Below are 13880 nucleotides of genomic sequence, written 5' to 3' on the forward strand. Positions count from 1 at the left end.
CCTGGCCCATTTTGATGAGACATTACCGGTGGTTTTGGCATGCGATGCCTCGCCTTACGGGGTCGGGGCTGTGTTGGCTCACCGTTTGGCCGACGGCAGGGAGGTCCCGGTCGCTTATTACTCTCGAACCCTTTCTGCGGCGGAGCGGAACTACGCCCAGATCGACCGGGAGGGTCTCGCAATTGTGGCCGGGGTCAAGAAGTTCCACGACTACATATACGGCAGGCCGTTCACCATTGTCACAGACCATCGCCCGCTCCTCGGCCTCTTCGCGCCCGACCGCCGGACGCCGCAGGTTCTCTCGCCGCGAGTCCTAAGGTGGACTATTTTCCTCGCTGGCTACAATTATCTGCTCCTGCACCGCCCCGGGAAAGCCATGGGCCACGCGGACGCTCTTAGCCGCCTCCCACTACCTGAGGTGGTTGAGGACCCGGCCCCAGCCTTCCGGGTCCTTCAGCTGGAGGGCCTGCCGGAGGCCCCGTTGCAAGCGCGGGACATTGCCCGCCGCTCGGCTCGGGACCCCGTGGTATCCCGGGTTCTGGGCTGGGTGGTGAGGGGGTGGCCTGAGAAGACAGACCCTGAGTTCGCGGCGTATGCTACCCGGCGGGACGAACTTTCTGCACACAAGGGATGCCTGCTATGGGGAGACAGGGTCGTGGTCCCACACGCATTACGCCAGAGGGTCCTCCAGGCACTGCATGAAGCTCACCCGGGCATCGTCCGGATGAAAGGGCTGGCAAGAAGCTACGTCTGGTGGCCCGGCATCGACGCAGAGGTGGAAGCATGGGTCAAGCGTTGTCAGCCCTGCCAGGCGGTGAGACCCAGCCCACCGGGGGCACCAGCGCAGGCGTGGGAATCCACCCGTACCCCGTGGTCCCGGCTCCATATAGACTTCGCAGGGCCATTCCAGGGACGGCTGTTCCTGGTCACGGTGGATTCCTACTCAAAGTGGCTGGAAATAAGCCCCGTGGCTGCAACGTCCGCAAAAGCCACCATCCGCGCCCTACGAGGACTCTTTGCCACACACGGGCTGCCGGACACCATCGTGTCGGACAACGGGACGGCTTTTACGTCCGAGGAATTCCAGCAGTTCCTCAGCAGCAACTTGATCCGACATGTCCGGTCAGCGCCGTTCCACCCCGCAACCAACGGCCAAGCGGAGCGAATGGTCCGAACCGCAAAGGAGGCCTTGAGCCGGATGGTGGAAGGGGAATGGGAATGCCGCATCGCCAGATTCCTCCTGACCCAGCACACGACTCCCAACCCTGTCAGCGGAAGGTGCCCAGCAGAACTACTGATGGGTCGAAAGCCAACGATCCTTTTGGACCGCCTGCACCCCGACCGGGCCCCCGACCAAAGAAACGCAGTCGAGCAGAGGGAAGCACCAAGGGGGTTCTTCCCAGAGGACCCGGTTCTCGCCAGAAACTTCGGCCGCGGTCCGGAGTGGATTGCGGGCCGCATACTCCGGCCCCTGGGTACCGTGATGTACGAGGTATCCATGGAGTGCGGGCAGATATGGAGAAGGCACATCGACCAGCTCAGACAGCGAGTGCTACCGGAGTCCCAGACAGAGGAAGAGACGAGACAGCAGACGGAACCTAGAGAGACCACACCCGAGGCGACTGCACAGGACTTGCCAGCCGAGGAGCACCCGGCACAGGGCCCCACGGCCCCAGCTTCGGTCGAGGAAAACCCCGTTCCGGAGGCGGCGGAAGCAGGAGCACCAGCTCCCTCGTCAGAACCCGGCCCTGAGGTCGGAATTCCGGAAGCACGAGGGGCCACCCCTCGACGGTCAGCTAGAGTACGACGGTCCCCATCGTACTTAAAGGACTACGTGACTTAGGGGAGGGCCCGGACTATGGGGGGAGGGATGTTGTGTCCGCTGACCGCCACCGGAGGTCAGCGCACACTCCTGAGCTTCAGTCCGGCACAACAATGGGACTAGGATTCTAGTCCCTCCACTGGGGGGAACCAATGGGACCTTGGCGGGAGATTCAAACCCACCAATGGGACCAGGGGAAGCCCCTGGACTGTGTATATAGTTGGCCTGCCGGCCGTTAGTCTTTAGTCTTGTTGTGTACCAGTAAAGCCATGCTGATCACTACATCAGTCTCCATGCTTTCTTTACGCGTCTAACCCACTACACTTCACCCCCAGTTTAAAAACTGCTCTGCCGCCTTTTTGATTAAAGCATGTCTTTTTAAAAAAAGATTTAAACATTATGTGATGATTTGGACCTAGCTTGGACTTGCTTCATTTTGCAAAGCTTTCTTTGTTAAACTTTACTGGAGGTGTTGTAAACAAAACATATTTGTCTGAGCTAATTTTGCTTGGTGTGCTAACTTCCTAATGGGAAAGATTTACAGGGAAGGGTTTAATAATGTAGAGCCTGTTAAAGACACGGTACCGTTAGAAGGCCAAATTAACATTATAATGCAAGCCGTTAAATTTTCAAAGATGGTAGAGCAGCATAAATGACACTGAAAGATGTATTATGACACAAGTTTTAAATTATGGCTGAAGATTAGTTCATAGTGTCTGCCATCAAAGATTTTGGGCTTGTCTACATATTAATAGCATCACATGGATCAAGCAGGCAGGAATTTCTGTTCACTGCTTTTCACATCATTTGGAAATGACCTATGTCAATATCAGCTTCCTTTTGGTACATACATACTAAATACTGGATCGTACCCAGACAGCTTTTTCACTCAGTCTTACCCAATTCATATCTTTACTATAGGTCCTTGTCAGGCTGGTTACCTGGCAACCCTGCCTCCTCACCCTCTGTTGTGCTGACGAAGTGAAGAGGGCTGCTGAAACCCCAGAATAAAAGGGGGTGGGGTTACTGTACCACCAACCTCCCCCCTTACTGGAGCTGCCTATTTGCCTCTCTCTCACCACTGGGCCTCGTGCAGTCTCCAGTCTCCTTCCTCCCTGGTTTCAGCGTTTCTAGCCCTCTTATCCTTCTGTGTTCCCTTCCCCTGCCCTCCTTCCTCTCCCTGAGTGGCTCCTGCTCCTATCCCTCACCTCGGTTGCTTTTCCTATTGGCTGAAAGGGGTATCGTCAAAACTCCCAGGCTCTACCCCCTCCTCAACTCCCCTGGTTGTTCTCCCGTTAGGCATTCCCACCTTCCTTCATTAACCAGGGTGGTCCTGCCATTGGGTAAGTACCAGACTCCTGACCAGTTTGTCTGTTCTGCTTCCCTCTCTCTTCCCGGCCCAGCCTGTGGCACCTTCCAATGTCACTGAGCCCCTCGCCGCCTGCCCTCCCAGTCTTCTCCTTGGGGAATAACCACCAGAACACATTTTACTTGATCAACATGCATATGTAGTGAAGAAAAATTTCAAGTAATGTATGACATGGAAGATACTGTTTCCAGGGTCATATCCTGATTTCCAAAATATGAAAGATAGCAATGGAAAGGGCAGGGGCGATCATTAGGGAGGGCTGGCCTGCAACCCACTTTCAGAGGTTTTGTGACCCAGTTTTGGGTTCCAACCACAGGTTGGGAAATATTGCTTAAGAACATAAGAGAATCCATGTTGGATCAGTCCAATGACCCATCCAGTCCAACACTCTGTGTCACATAGTGGCCAAAACCCAGGTGCTATCAGGAGGTCCATAAGCAGGGCTAGAACTTCAGAAGCCCTCCCACTGTTGCCCCCAAACACCAAGAATGCAGAGCTTAAAGTGACTAATAAGAGTGCACTCCATGTCACACAGAATCATAGAATTATAGAGTTCGAAGGCTCTCTCCAGAGTCATCTAGTCCAACCCCCTGCACAATGGAGGGAATTCACAAATACCTTCCACCCAACACACACCCAGTGACCGCTGTTCCATGCCCAGAAGATAACAAAAACCTCCAGGATCTCCAGCCAAACTGGCCTGGAGAAAAATTACTTCCTGACCCCAAAGCAGAAAAAGTAGAGGAAGAATCAAAATGGTTTTTGTAGAGACGCTTCCTTATAACCCTTACGAATTCCTATAAAAATGTCAATGACCAAGTACTTCTTCACAAAATAATACTGATTTATGGAATTTGCTGCCACAGCATGTGATGGCTACTGATTTAGGTGACTTTAAAAGATGAATAACAAAGTCTTGAACAATAGCTTTATAAACAGTTTATTAGTCCAGCTAACTATATGGAACCTCCATGGTAGCATGATTCTGCATAACAACTTCTGGGTGGCAACATAGCCTTTGCTTTCATGCCTTGTTTATGAGTTTCCCACAGGCATCTGCCAAGCTTCTGCAGAAAACAGGAAACTGAAATAAAGGGACCTTGTGATGGATCCAGCAGGTGCCTTCTTATGTTCCTAAATTCAATATCCTTCCTGGCCTTTTCGGTTTATTTTAAACAAAACTATATCTGAAACAGATTGTATTGTACTTCAATCATTTTTTTAAAGTAGTCAGACATCTTGTCATTCTATGTGCCAAAAGTACACACAGACATGCATATTCTTTGTATTTTTACTTTTTCTTAAGATGTATTTACAGTATGGAAAGATTGTGATACAATCCATCACGGTATCCTTCTGGACCACTTCTTGGAGTTAGGGCTGGGAGGCACCATACTCTGGTGGTTTTGTCCTACCTGGAAGGTAGGTTTCAGAGGGTGGTACTGGGTGACTGCTGCTCAACCCCTGAAGTTCTGCAAGGTTCCATCTTGTCCCCCATGCCTTTAAAAATCTAAGTAAAGCCACTAGGAGAGGTCATCTAGAGATCTGAGCTGAGTTGTTACCAGTATGCAGATGATACTCAGCTCTATCTCATGCTTCCAGCAGATCTCAGGGTGTGGAAAATGTGAACAGGTGCCTGCAGGCAGTTTTGGAATGGATGAGGGCTAGCAAGCCGAAACTTAATCCTGACAGAATGGAGGTACTACTGGTGGGAGGAAGATTTGATCTAGGAATGGGGATATCTCCTGTTCTTCATGGGGTCGCACTCTTCCCTGAAGAAGCAGATTTGTAACTTGGAGGTGCTGTTAGATCCGGGCCTCCTGTTGGACGAACAGCTGGCAGTGGTGGGTAGGGGTGCCTTTCATCAGCTGTGCTTGGTGAGCCAGTGGTGGTCCTTCTTAAGCAGGAAATGTCTTGACACTGTGGAACATGCCCTGGTAACACCCAGATCAGATTACTGTAGTGAGCTCTACGTGATGCTGCCCTTGAAGACTGTCCAGAAGTTGCAACTTGGTACAGAACGCTGACTCGAGTGGGTCACAGGGCTAACCCTGAAGAGTGTTTGGAAGGTACAATTGGTACAGAATGCTGGGTCCAGAATTCTGTTTGGAGTGGGTCATAGAGGCCATATCACTCCAGTCTTCTTCCACCTACACTGGGCCTCTGCTTCAGGGTCCAATTCAAGATGCAGCAACTGCATATCTGCAGGTTTTCTTAGGCCCATTTCAGACATTATGTGTAGTTGAGATGAGATATGCATATTTCCTGGATATTTCCATATGACTGCGTATTTCCATATGAAACTAGACAATCACTGTAGTAATCTTCAGGAGCACTGCTTTGGGAACCTTCAGCATCTGCTAGATGGATGGCAAACCCAGGAACAGATCTGCTTGGTTGTGACACCGAAATTATGGAATTCCCTCTCCAGGGAGTTTCATCTCCCCCCCACCCCCGTATTATTTCTGCCAGTGGACGAATATTTTACCGTTTTGCCTGGTGTTCCCTCACTGACCTTCCTTCCCATTTATAATTCCGTTAATTTTTTAAAATTGATTTATGTATGCATTTTCAAAGTTGATTTTAATCTTTTGATTATTTCCTACCTTGGGGATCCTAAGTTGGCTGGAAAGGAGACATACATTTTCTAAAATAAAATAAACAATTCCAAAATATAACTATTGGTCCACTGAACTAATGCAGAAAGCTTGAACAGAAACCACAAGTACAAACATGAGATTGGTATTTAGGCTGTGTGACAAACCAAAGTTTAAAACTACAGCTGCGGCAACTCAGTGGCTGACTGTGCGCCGCGAGCCAGAAAGCACTCAGTTCAAATCTCATCTCAACTACACATAATGTCTGAAATGGGCCTAAGAAAACCTACAGACTGTACCAAAGAACTTTGGAAGCTGTACCTCTATTCTAAATGAACTAGTAGAAAAATCTAACCTTATGTGTTTTTTTGAGCTACATTCCAGTTGCACCTCAGAGACGAACAAGATTTTGGGGGTATACGTTTTCGAGAGTCAAAGCCCCATTTGTCTTCTCGAAAGCTTACACCCCCCCCCCAAAAAAAATCTTGTTGGTCTCTTAAGGTGCAACTGGACATGAATCTACCTCTTCTGCTGCAGAGCAACACAGCTACCCTTGGAAACTATCTTATGTATTTACTGATTTCAATGCTCCCAAGAACAGGGTTCCACCATAGCCAATGTTAGGGTTGCCAGGTCTGGCTTGGGAAAATCCTGGAGATTTGGGGTGTGTGTGTGGAGCCTGGAAAAAGTGGGGTTTGGGGAGGGAAATGGACCTTCACAGGGCCTGATACCATAGAATCCATCTTCTAAAGCGGCCACTTTCTCCAGGGGAATCTATTCTAGTCATCTGGAGATCAGTTTTAATAGTGGGAGATCTCCAGGTGCCACCTGGAGGCTGGCAACCCTAGGCAACTGTAGACGTTTCAGAATGTCAGATGCCTCAGAGATTTAATCCCATGCCAGAACTCTGGCTGGCACCTGAGAGAACTCCAGATGTTTGTGATTATAGTTGTTAAACACTTGAGAGGAAGGTAGAGGATACAATTTTGTTGCCGTCCTGTACGCAGAGCCTGTTACACTTCCACCTGAAATGGTTATAATTTGCTCCACTTTAAAAGTACCCTCTCCTCCCTGCTTCCCCAAGAGCCCACCTACTAGCATACCAAGTAGGAACTGGAAATAGTTTGACCTTCTCATTAAAATGAAAGGAGCTTGACAAAGCACTGAAGTCTGTCATGACTGGAGAAAATGTTACCCTTAGAATTGTCGAACAACATGAATGGCTGGAGGATTCAGAACTGCGAACATCTGCTGCAATTATTATTATTTCTTTTTTTAAAAAAAGAGCACACATTTTGCGCAGCAGTAGTAATCAGGCCTTGCTTCAGAACAGGTAGCACCATTACTTCTCTTGTACCAAACAAGAGACTTGATTAGAATGTTAAGGCAGTGTCTTTTCCTCATTATGGGCTTAAATACGGGACTTTTGTTTGTGGTGCATGCTGTTCTGAGGGTATATTCTTTCTTTAAAAATTGCACCACACAAAAGACTTTTATTCTAGACTTGCTTATGCAGCTCTTCACTCAGCCATGATTGCTTGCTTTAACATTAAAATCCCCAAATATCTGCTTTGAGACATGTCATATTTCCTTTGTGCAAGCATGTGTTCCTCCCCCAAAAGTGTCTCTGTGCGTGTGTTTTTCCCATTTATGCATCTATAATTTCCTTCCAATTACCTTTTCTCCCAAAGGACTATCCATGTATCAAAATGTCTAATACTGAATAGACATAAACACACAACTCACCAACCCATCCCACACAGGATTTTAAAAAATACCTTTCTCCATTTCTCCCTATCTCAAGAGTGTATAAACAGAAATGCTTTTTGCAAGTGTTTGCTATCGCACTGGTCCTGTATTCTGCTCTCTACATTCTGTAAAACTGAATTATAGCCCTTGATCAGGTTACATCTATAGCCCAGATGGATTTTTTTAAAGGATGATTAAAGACACAGATGTTACAGGCTTGATAGCTAGAAGAGAAGGGAGTCCAGCCATGTAAGTCAAAATAAATGGGAGAGAGGCTGTAGGATCAGGCCTAGATTTATACAGCAGGGGAAAAACAACCCTTACACTGATGAAGTGGATAGCTGCTACTCCTCTTCAAAATACCGTTTTTAGAAGGGATGTGCATCTTGTTGTAAGTCTGGAATCTGGTTACTTTGAACAGGGCCTATTATATGAGCTTGGCCTAATGTAGCATGCCTGGGAAGAGCCAGAGCTTTAATAAGAGTGGTGACTGTCTTAATGATGATAGATGTCTCCTCAATGGGACTTAGTTGTTCAGCAGTGGTTCTTTCCATCCAGGCTTGCAGTGGGAGACCCTTCGACTGCCCAGGTGAAGAGAGGGGGTAGATGTGTGTTTGTGCATGTGAAGAAACAGTAGTTTAAATTCTGGATGGGGGGGGGGGAGAAGACAAGACGCTTCTGGGAGCTAGCTGAAGCACCTTAGGGACATAGGGTCTTTGGGACCTGATGCTACCCTCTGCCTCCACTACAGCTCTATTTGTAAAAGAAAGCAAATATTACAAAAATGTGTAGGTCTCCAGAGTTCTCTCTTGCAAAAGGAACTGACCCAGGTAAGCACTGCCCCAACTTCTTGCTGCTTGGAGATGTAGGGAGTGCATAAAAGCATATAGAAGGATAGTCACCTGTGGAACACTTGTAAGAAATGACAATTCTAAGCAGAAAGAAGTGCAAAGTACACCATGATAGTCACAAGTTCAAAGATACCGTTGACTGGGTAATCACTTTATGAGTCTATCAAAAATGGTTAGTTTGGAAAGCTAAGAAATGTAGAGGTAAGATGGTCAGTACTCTCTGTTCTGACAGGCAGCGGCTTTCCGGGGTCTTACACCTAAGTATTTCACATCAACTATTATCTGATGGCAAGGACTGAACCCAGGACCTTCTGCCTGTCACACAGATGCTCTGCCACTCAGTCACAGACCCTCCCACAGCCCCACTTTAGTATTAGAAGGAGTGACAGGAAACTGAAGAGAGCGGGAAGATCGCAGTCTGAATGTTTCCATGAATTTTTCACATACCTGCCTCATCATACGACAGAGTCAACTTTTCCAACATTTCTCTATCAATTGACAGAATCTGTTGTTCCAAGATGGTCTGGTAGGATAATATGCTATTCTCCTTATCTTTCTCATAGTCTTGCAGGTGCTGTTTTAGGACTTCAGGTAAGCGGGACTTCACATATTCTGCTGCTGACTAAGGGAAAGAAAGGGAAAAAAGAGAGGTCAGTTAGCTATTGTAATACATGACATTATTTTGGACATGTGGTCATGTACTAGGGATGGGCACAAACCGGCTCACGAGACAAAATTCAGCCCTAACTTGGCCTGGTCTGCAGCTGACCTGTTAGGTTTAAATGGCTGCCAGCCATTAAAAAGGGCTGGGAACTTCTGCTTGCTCAAAATGCAGCAGCCAGGCTATTGTAATGGCAGGATTCACATATAGGAGGAATGGTTTCCTCTTACTTCTATATTGTAAGAGCTCATTCACACTTTACATAGCAGTTGTGTTTATCACCTATGTCAACATTTATAGCGGCTTACAACACCATTCTTTACTCCTCCATTTTATTCTCACAACAACAATCATATAATGTAAGTTAGGCTGAGAGAGAGTAACTGCCCCAAGGTCGCCCACCAGTGAGAATTTAAACGCGTATCCCCCAAATCATTGTTTAACACTTTAACCACTATAGAACATTGGCTTCTTACAATGTTTTGCTGCCATTAAGTATGAACTTTAGATGTGCGCTGTGGAAACATCCGGTACATTGTGGCCAATGGTGACTGTCCAGTGTACATCCTGTACATCTTCTTTTAAAAGTTTAGCAAAATGCACCTCCGTTTCATGCTTCTAGTGCAGAGACAGCATACATGACTGTTACAAAAGTATGAACTGGCCCTCAAAGTAGGGTTGCCAGCTCAAGGTTTGGAAATACCTGGAGATTTTGGAGGTGAAGCCTGAGGAAGCTGGGGTTTGGGGAAGGACTTTAATAGGTATAATGCCATAGAATTCACCTTCCAAAGTGTCCACTTTCTCCAGGTGAACTGTTAGCATTTCCAGCATTTCTCTGTTGTAATAGTGGGGGGCTAATTAATTCATTAATTATCATATGGCATTGTGTGTAGAATAGCCAGAAGATCTGAAGATTGTCTGGCAGCTGCAAGTTCTAACTGTTAGCGTTATGTTAGTGGTGAGCTAGAATTGTTTTTAGGGGCTGAAAGAGCTCTGAAAGAACTGTGACTGGCCCAAGGTCACCCAGCTGGCTTCATGTGGAGGAGTGGGGAATTGAACCCGGTTCTCTAGATAAAGAGTCCACTGCTCTTAACCAGTACACCAAACTGGCTCTCATTGTGGGAGATTTTGTTCCATATGATAAGTTTGGTGGAACTGTTTGTAATACTACATAAACTGGTGTATTTTGGATGCTTTTTCATGTTTAATATTATCACTTAAATTCATCTTGGCATTGTAAAAGATTGATAGTAATTTTTGAAGTTATAATTTTGATGGCTTTTTGAAGCTTGGTGTTTATACCTGTCTCTCAAGCCTATACACCAAGAATTCCCTTCCTTTTTTTCACCACCTGGAGGTTGGCAACCCAGTCTCAAAGAGAGCTTGAAGAGAACAGAAGACATCACTTGAAATGCTATTGAGTGCTTTGTCATCACTTCACTGTGGTGTAAACAAGAATGCACTTTCCATTTATATTGTCATGCCCTATTGCTGTTGTACAGTCAGCATGTCATGAATGAGTCTCAAATGCCCACTGAATCAACAGAGTACTGAGATGACCCCGAGGATTCTCTAGGTTCAAACATCTCAGTGGGGGGACTCCACAGTAGCGCTTGCTTTTGGTAATTTCGGCACAGTTCATCCAATTAGCCATTGTTTGATTCAGTTATTCAGAACATCTACAACAATTTGGACACTTCAACCACAAACAAACTGTCGTTCAATCACCCTGGTTATTAGTAATACAAAGCAGCGCTACTTGTGTAAACGGTCTGGCAGGCATCCAAAACATGCAGATAATTAAAAGGCCATCCAGACGGGTGGGCCAAATTGTCTAGATTTTGTGATAAAAAGAATGAGCCGGAATTAGAATGGTAAAATGAAGTTTAGCAAGCATGATCTGAACATGATGGGCTCAAAATATGATGCTTAGTTTTGATTTGTACATACAGAACATCTTGGATATATGTGGCCAAATATACAGAAACACATGCTTAAAATAGAAAAGAAGTCGTGAGGGCAGAGAATGAATAAGTTAAATGATAACAAGTGAAACAAAATTGTTAATAAAGGTAAGAACTGGAATATCTAATGACCCAATAGAGTAATGGCTCTTGTACATTTGGCACAGCAAACATCCCTGAGGCAGGAAAACAACAATCTGAATCTTCTCATCGCTGCAGAAGTCAAATGATTCACCTTGTGGCACATGTTTTGTCACGTTAATTAAATACTAACGCGGCATAACTGAAAATGCTTGCCGTAATGGGGAAGGTTCAGCAAAACAGACACCAATGAAGGAATAGAACAGTTCTCAGTGGTTTTTCAGTGATCAAGTAACGTATGCCATTGAGTCGCAACCAATACATGGCAACCCTATGAAGTTCCACCTCATGAGGTTTTCAAGGCAAGAGATGTGCAGAGGAGATTTGCCATTGCCTTTCTCGGCACTGCAGCTATGATGGACCGCTTCCACTTCCCTCCCTCAGAGGCTAGATTTTCCCTCCTTTTTCTGTCCCCTCATACACTGAGCAACCCTGGTAATGTGTCTTCTTCTCCCCTGAAGAAACTTTGGCTGTCCCACACTGTCAGTAAGGTATATTTTGACTATATGCTCAGCCCATGAACCTGAGGGAAGGGATAGGATCACCCTTTAACTTGAACCCTTGGAAATGGGACTTTTAAATGCTTTTAAAATTCAAAAATAACAAAAGGTTTTATTTAACGTCAAGGGGAAAGGTCAAGTGAAATCAGGGGTTGAAATTACTGAGGTAAAACTAGTACAAGCACAGACTTTTGATCTTACGTATCAGGCTAATGAGAGGTTCTTAATTTATTCACTGTTACTTAGATCTTTATATCGAGAAGCTTTAGTTCCAGTGTTTTCCAAAACACTCTAGTATACTTTATCTGAGTGATTACTGACCCTTTTGGTGCCCAGAAGACTGGTATCCTCTTCCCAGTACCCAACCCCTTCTCTTGGAACACCAGTACACTTCTTGAGTTGTTCACTGACTTTTAAGGTCTCTACAGGCAGTTTGTAATCACACCGGACCAGGGAATTCTGTACTTCTCAGAGATCACTCTCTCTGTTTGACTGGGTAGGGAATCTTCTTCTCTCTCTAGAAGAGCTGTCCCCTTTCCTTTGGCCTGAATGGGATAGGGATGTGCATTCGGTTCATCTGAACCAAATGCACCCCCGAAAATGGCCCATTTGGGCCCCTTTCGGGCTGCCGCGGGCCGATTCAGATTCTCTGATCTGAATCAGCTTGACGCCGAATTGCCACCGAAATTTGGCGGCAATTCGGCCCCATTATATCCTATGGGCCATTGAAGTCAATGGCAAAAACATAGGGTATATTCTGGGAACTGGAGGATAGGGAGTTTGAGGGAGAGGCTCCAAACTCGCAGGGTAGCTGCTGGAGCCTCTCCCCAAGATACCCACCAAGTTTGAAGAACTTTGAACCAGGGGGTCCAATGCTACGGGCCCCAAAAGAGGTTGCCCCCATCCCCTCCATTGTTTTCTATGGTGGGAAAAAAGTAACTCCCCCCCACCATAGAGAACAATGGAGGGGATGGGGCAACCTGTTTGGGGGCCCGTAGAATTGGACCCCCTGGTCCAATGTTCTTCAAACTTGGTGGGTATCTTGGGGAGAGGCTCCAGCAGCTACCCTGCAAGTTTGGAGCCTCTCCCTCAAACTCCCTATCTTCCAGTTCCCAGAATATACCCTATGTTTTTGCCATTGACTTCAATGGCCCATAGGATATAATGGGGCCACAATTGACATTTGGCTGGCCAAAAGACTCAGGAATGGCTCCTACTGCTGAAATTAACATGCAGGCGTCTTTCTGCCAGCTGAAATTGATTCTGCCTGATTCGGCTGAATCAGAATCCGGAAGAATTTTTTTTTTGCACACCCCTAGAATGGGAGTCTTCTCTACTACCCAAACTTCCTTGCCAAACTCTCTCCCAGTTCTCTGTCTGTGTTCAAACTGCTCTCAGCTAATGCTGAATTCAAACTGTGTTCAGTCAAGGTTGAAATCTGACTGCCAGCACTAAACCTTTTTTTCTGTCAGGACTAATCTCAGATAGTACACATCTCTTCTCAGTTAAGGCAGGAATCTGACTGAATCTCCTCAGCATCTAGGTCTCTCAAGACTTTTTTTTCTCAGCTGATGCCAACCAATCAGATCGCTTAGAGCAGCCTGTCATTCAAGGCTCTCTGAAGAATTAACCCTTCACAGTCCTTTAATTGTTGGTAGAGCGCTTCTAAGCCTCTTAAAAAGTGCAGTCCATCACAGCAGCCCTAGTCTTCTTCAGTGGTCCCCCATCAAAATATCAACCCTGCTTAGCTTTCAAGCTCTGATGAGATCAGGCTAGTCGGGGCTATTAGAGCTATTATTAGGGCTTCAGAAATTACCCTTGATTACATTCAGTTAATGTTGTGCTATGTTGAATAAACTGCACGCACCACTCTACGTGATATGGGTGCCAAGAATTGGGAAGGGATGAATTTCCAGGTTTAGGGGGTTCTCAAAAAACTGTACAAAGGTCTATAGCAAAATCAAATACCAACCAAAATAATATAACATAGCGAGTGAGCAAACTTTCCAGTTCTCCAGAACTCCTTATCAGGCTAGATGTTAGTAAAAAAAGGAAGGGGGGGGGGAATCTCTCAGCATGCCCTTAAAGTCTGTGTCAACATCCTGTGATGTCAGCATCTTTAGCATTCTTAAGGAGTTGTTCATTGGGCTTCATGTACCATAGCAACAGCTTCGGAAAACACAATTTTAAAACACAAACAAAACCAAACTGATTCATAAGCATTCC

General features: G+C 46.1%; 1 protein-coding gene across 2 annotated transcripts in view; it reads right to left on the reverse strand.

The window, feature by feature from the left end:
- The window catches only part of PPM1L (protein phosphatase, Mg2+/Mn2+ dependent 1L), a 253066-nt gene that overhangs the window by 70113 nt on the left and 169073 nt on the right, over positions 1-13880 (reverse strand). For both annotated transcript variants that reach the window (XM_015407254.1, XM_015407255.1), the window contains exon 3: positions 8836-9010. In XM_015407254.1, coding sequence (XP_015262740.1) covers positions 8836-9010 — 175 coding nt within the window. The remainder of the gene's footprint in view (positions 1-8835; positions 9011-13880) is intronic.

This window comes from Gekko japonicus, unplaced genomic scaffold (genome assembly GCF_001447785.1).
Source record: "Gekko japonicus isolate JY-2015 unplaced genomic scaffold, Gekko_japonicus_V1.1 scaffold17, whole genome shotgun sequence".
In the NCBI taxonomy this organism is placed as follows: Eukaryota; Metazoa; Chordata; class Lepidosauria; order Squamata; family Gekkonidae; genus Gekko; species Gekko japonicus.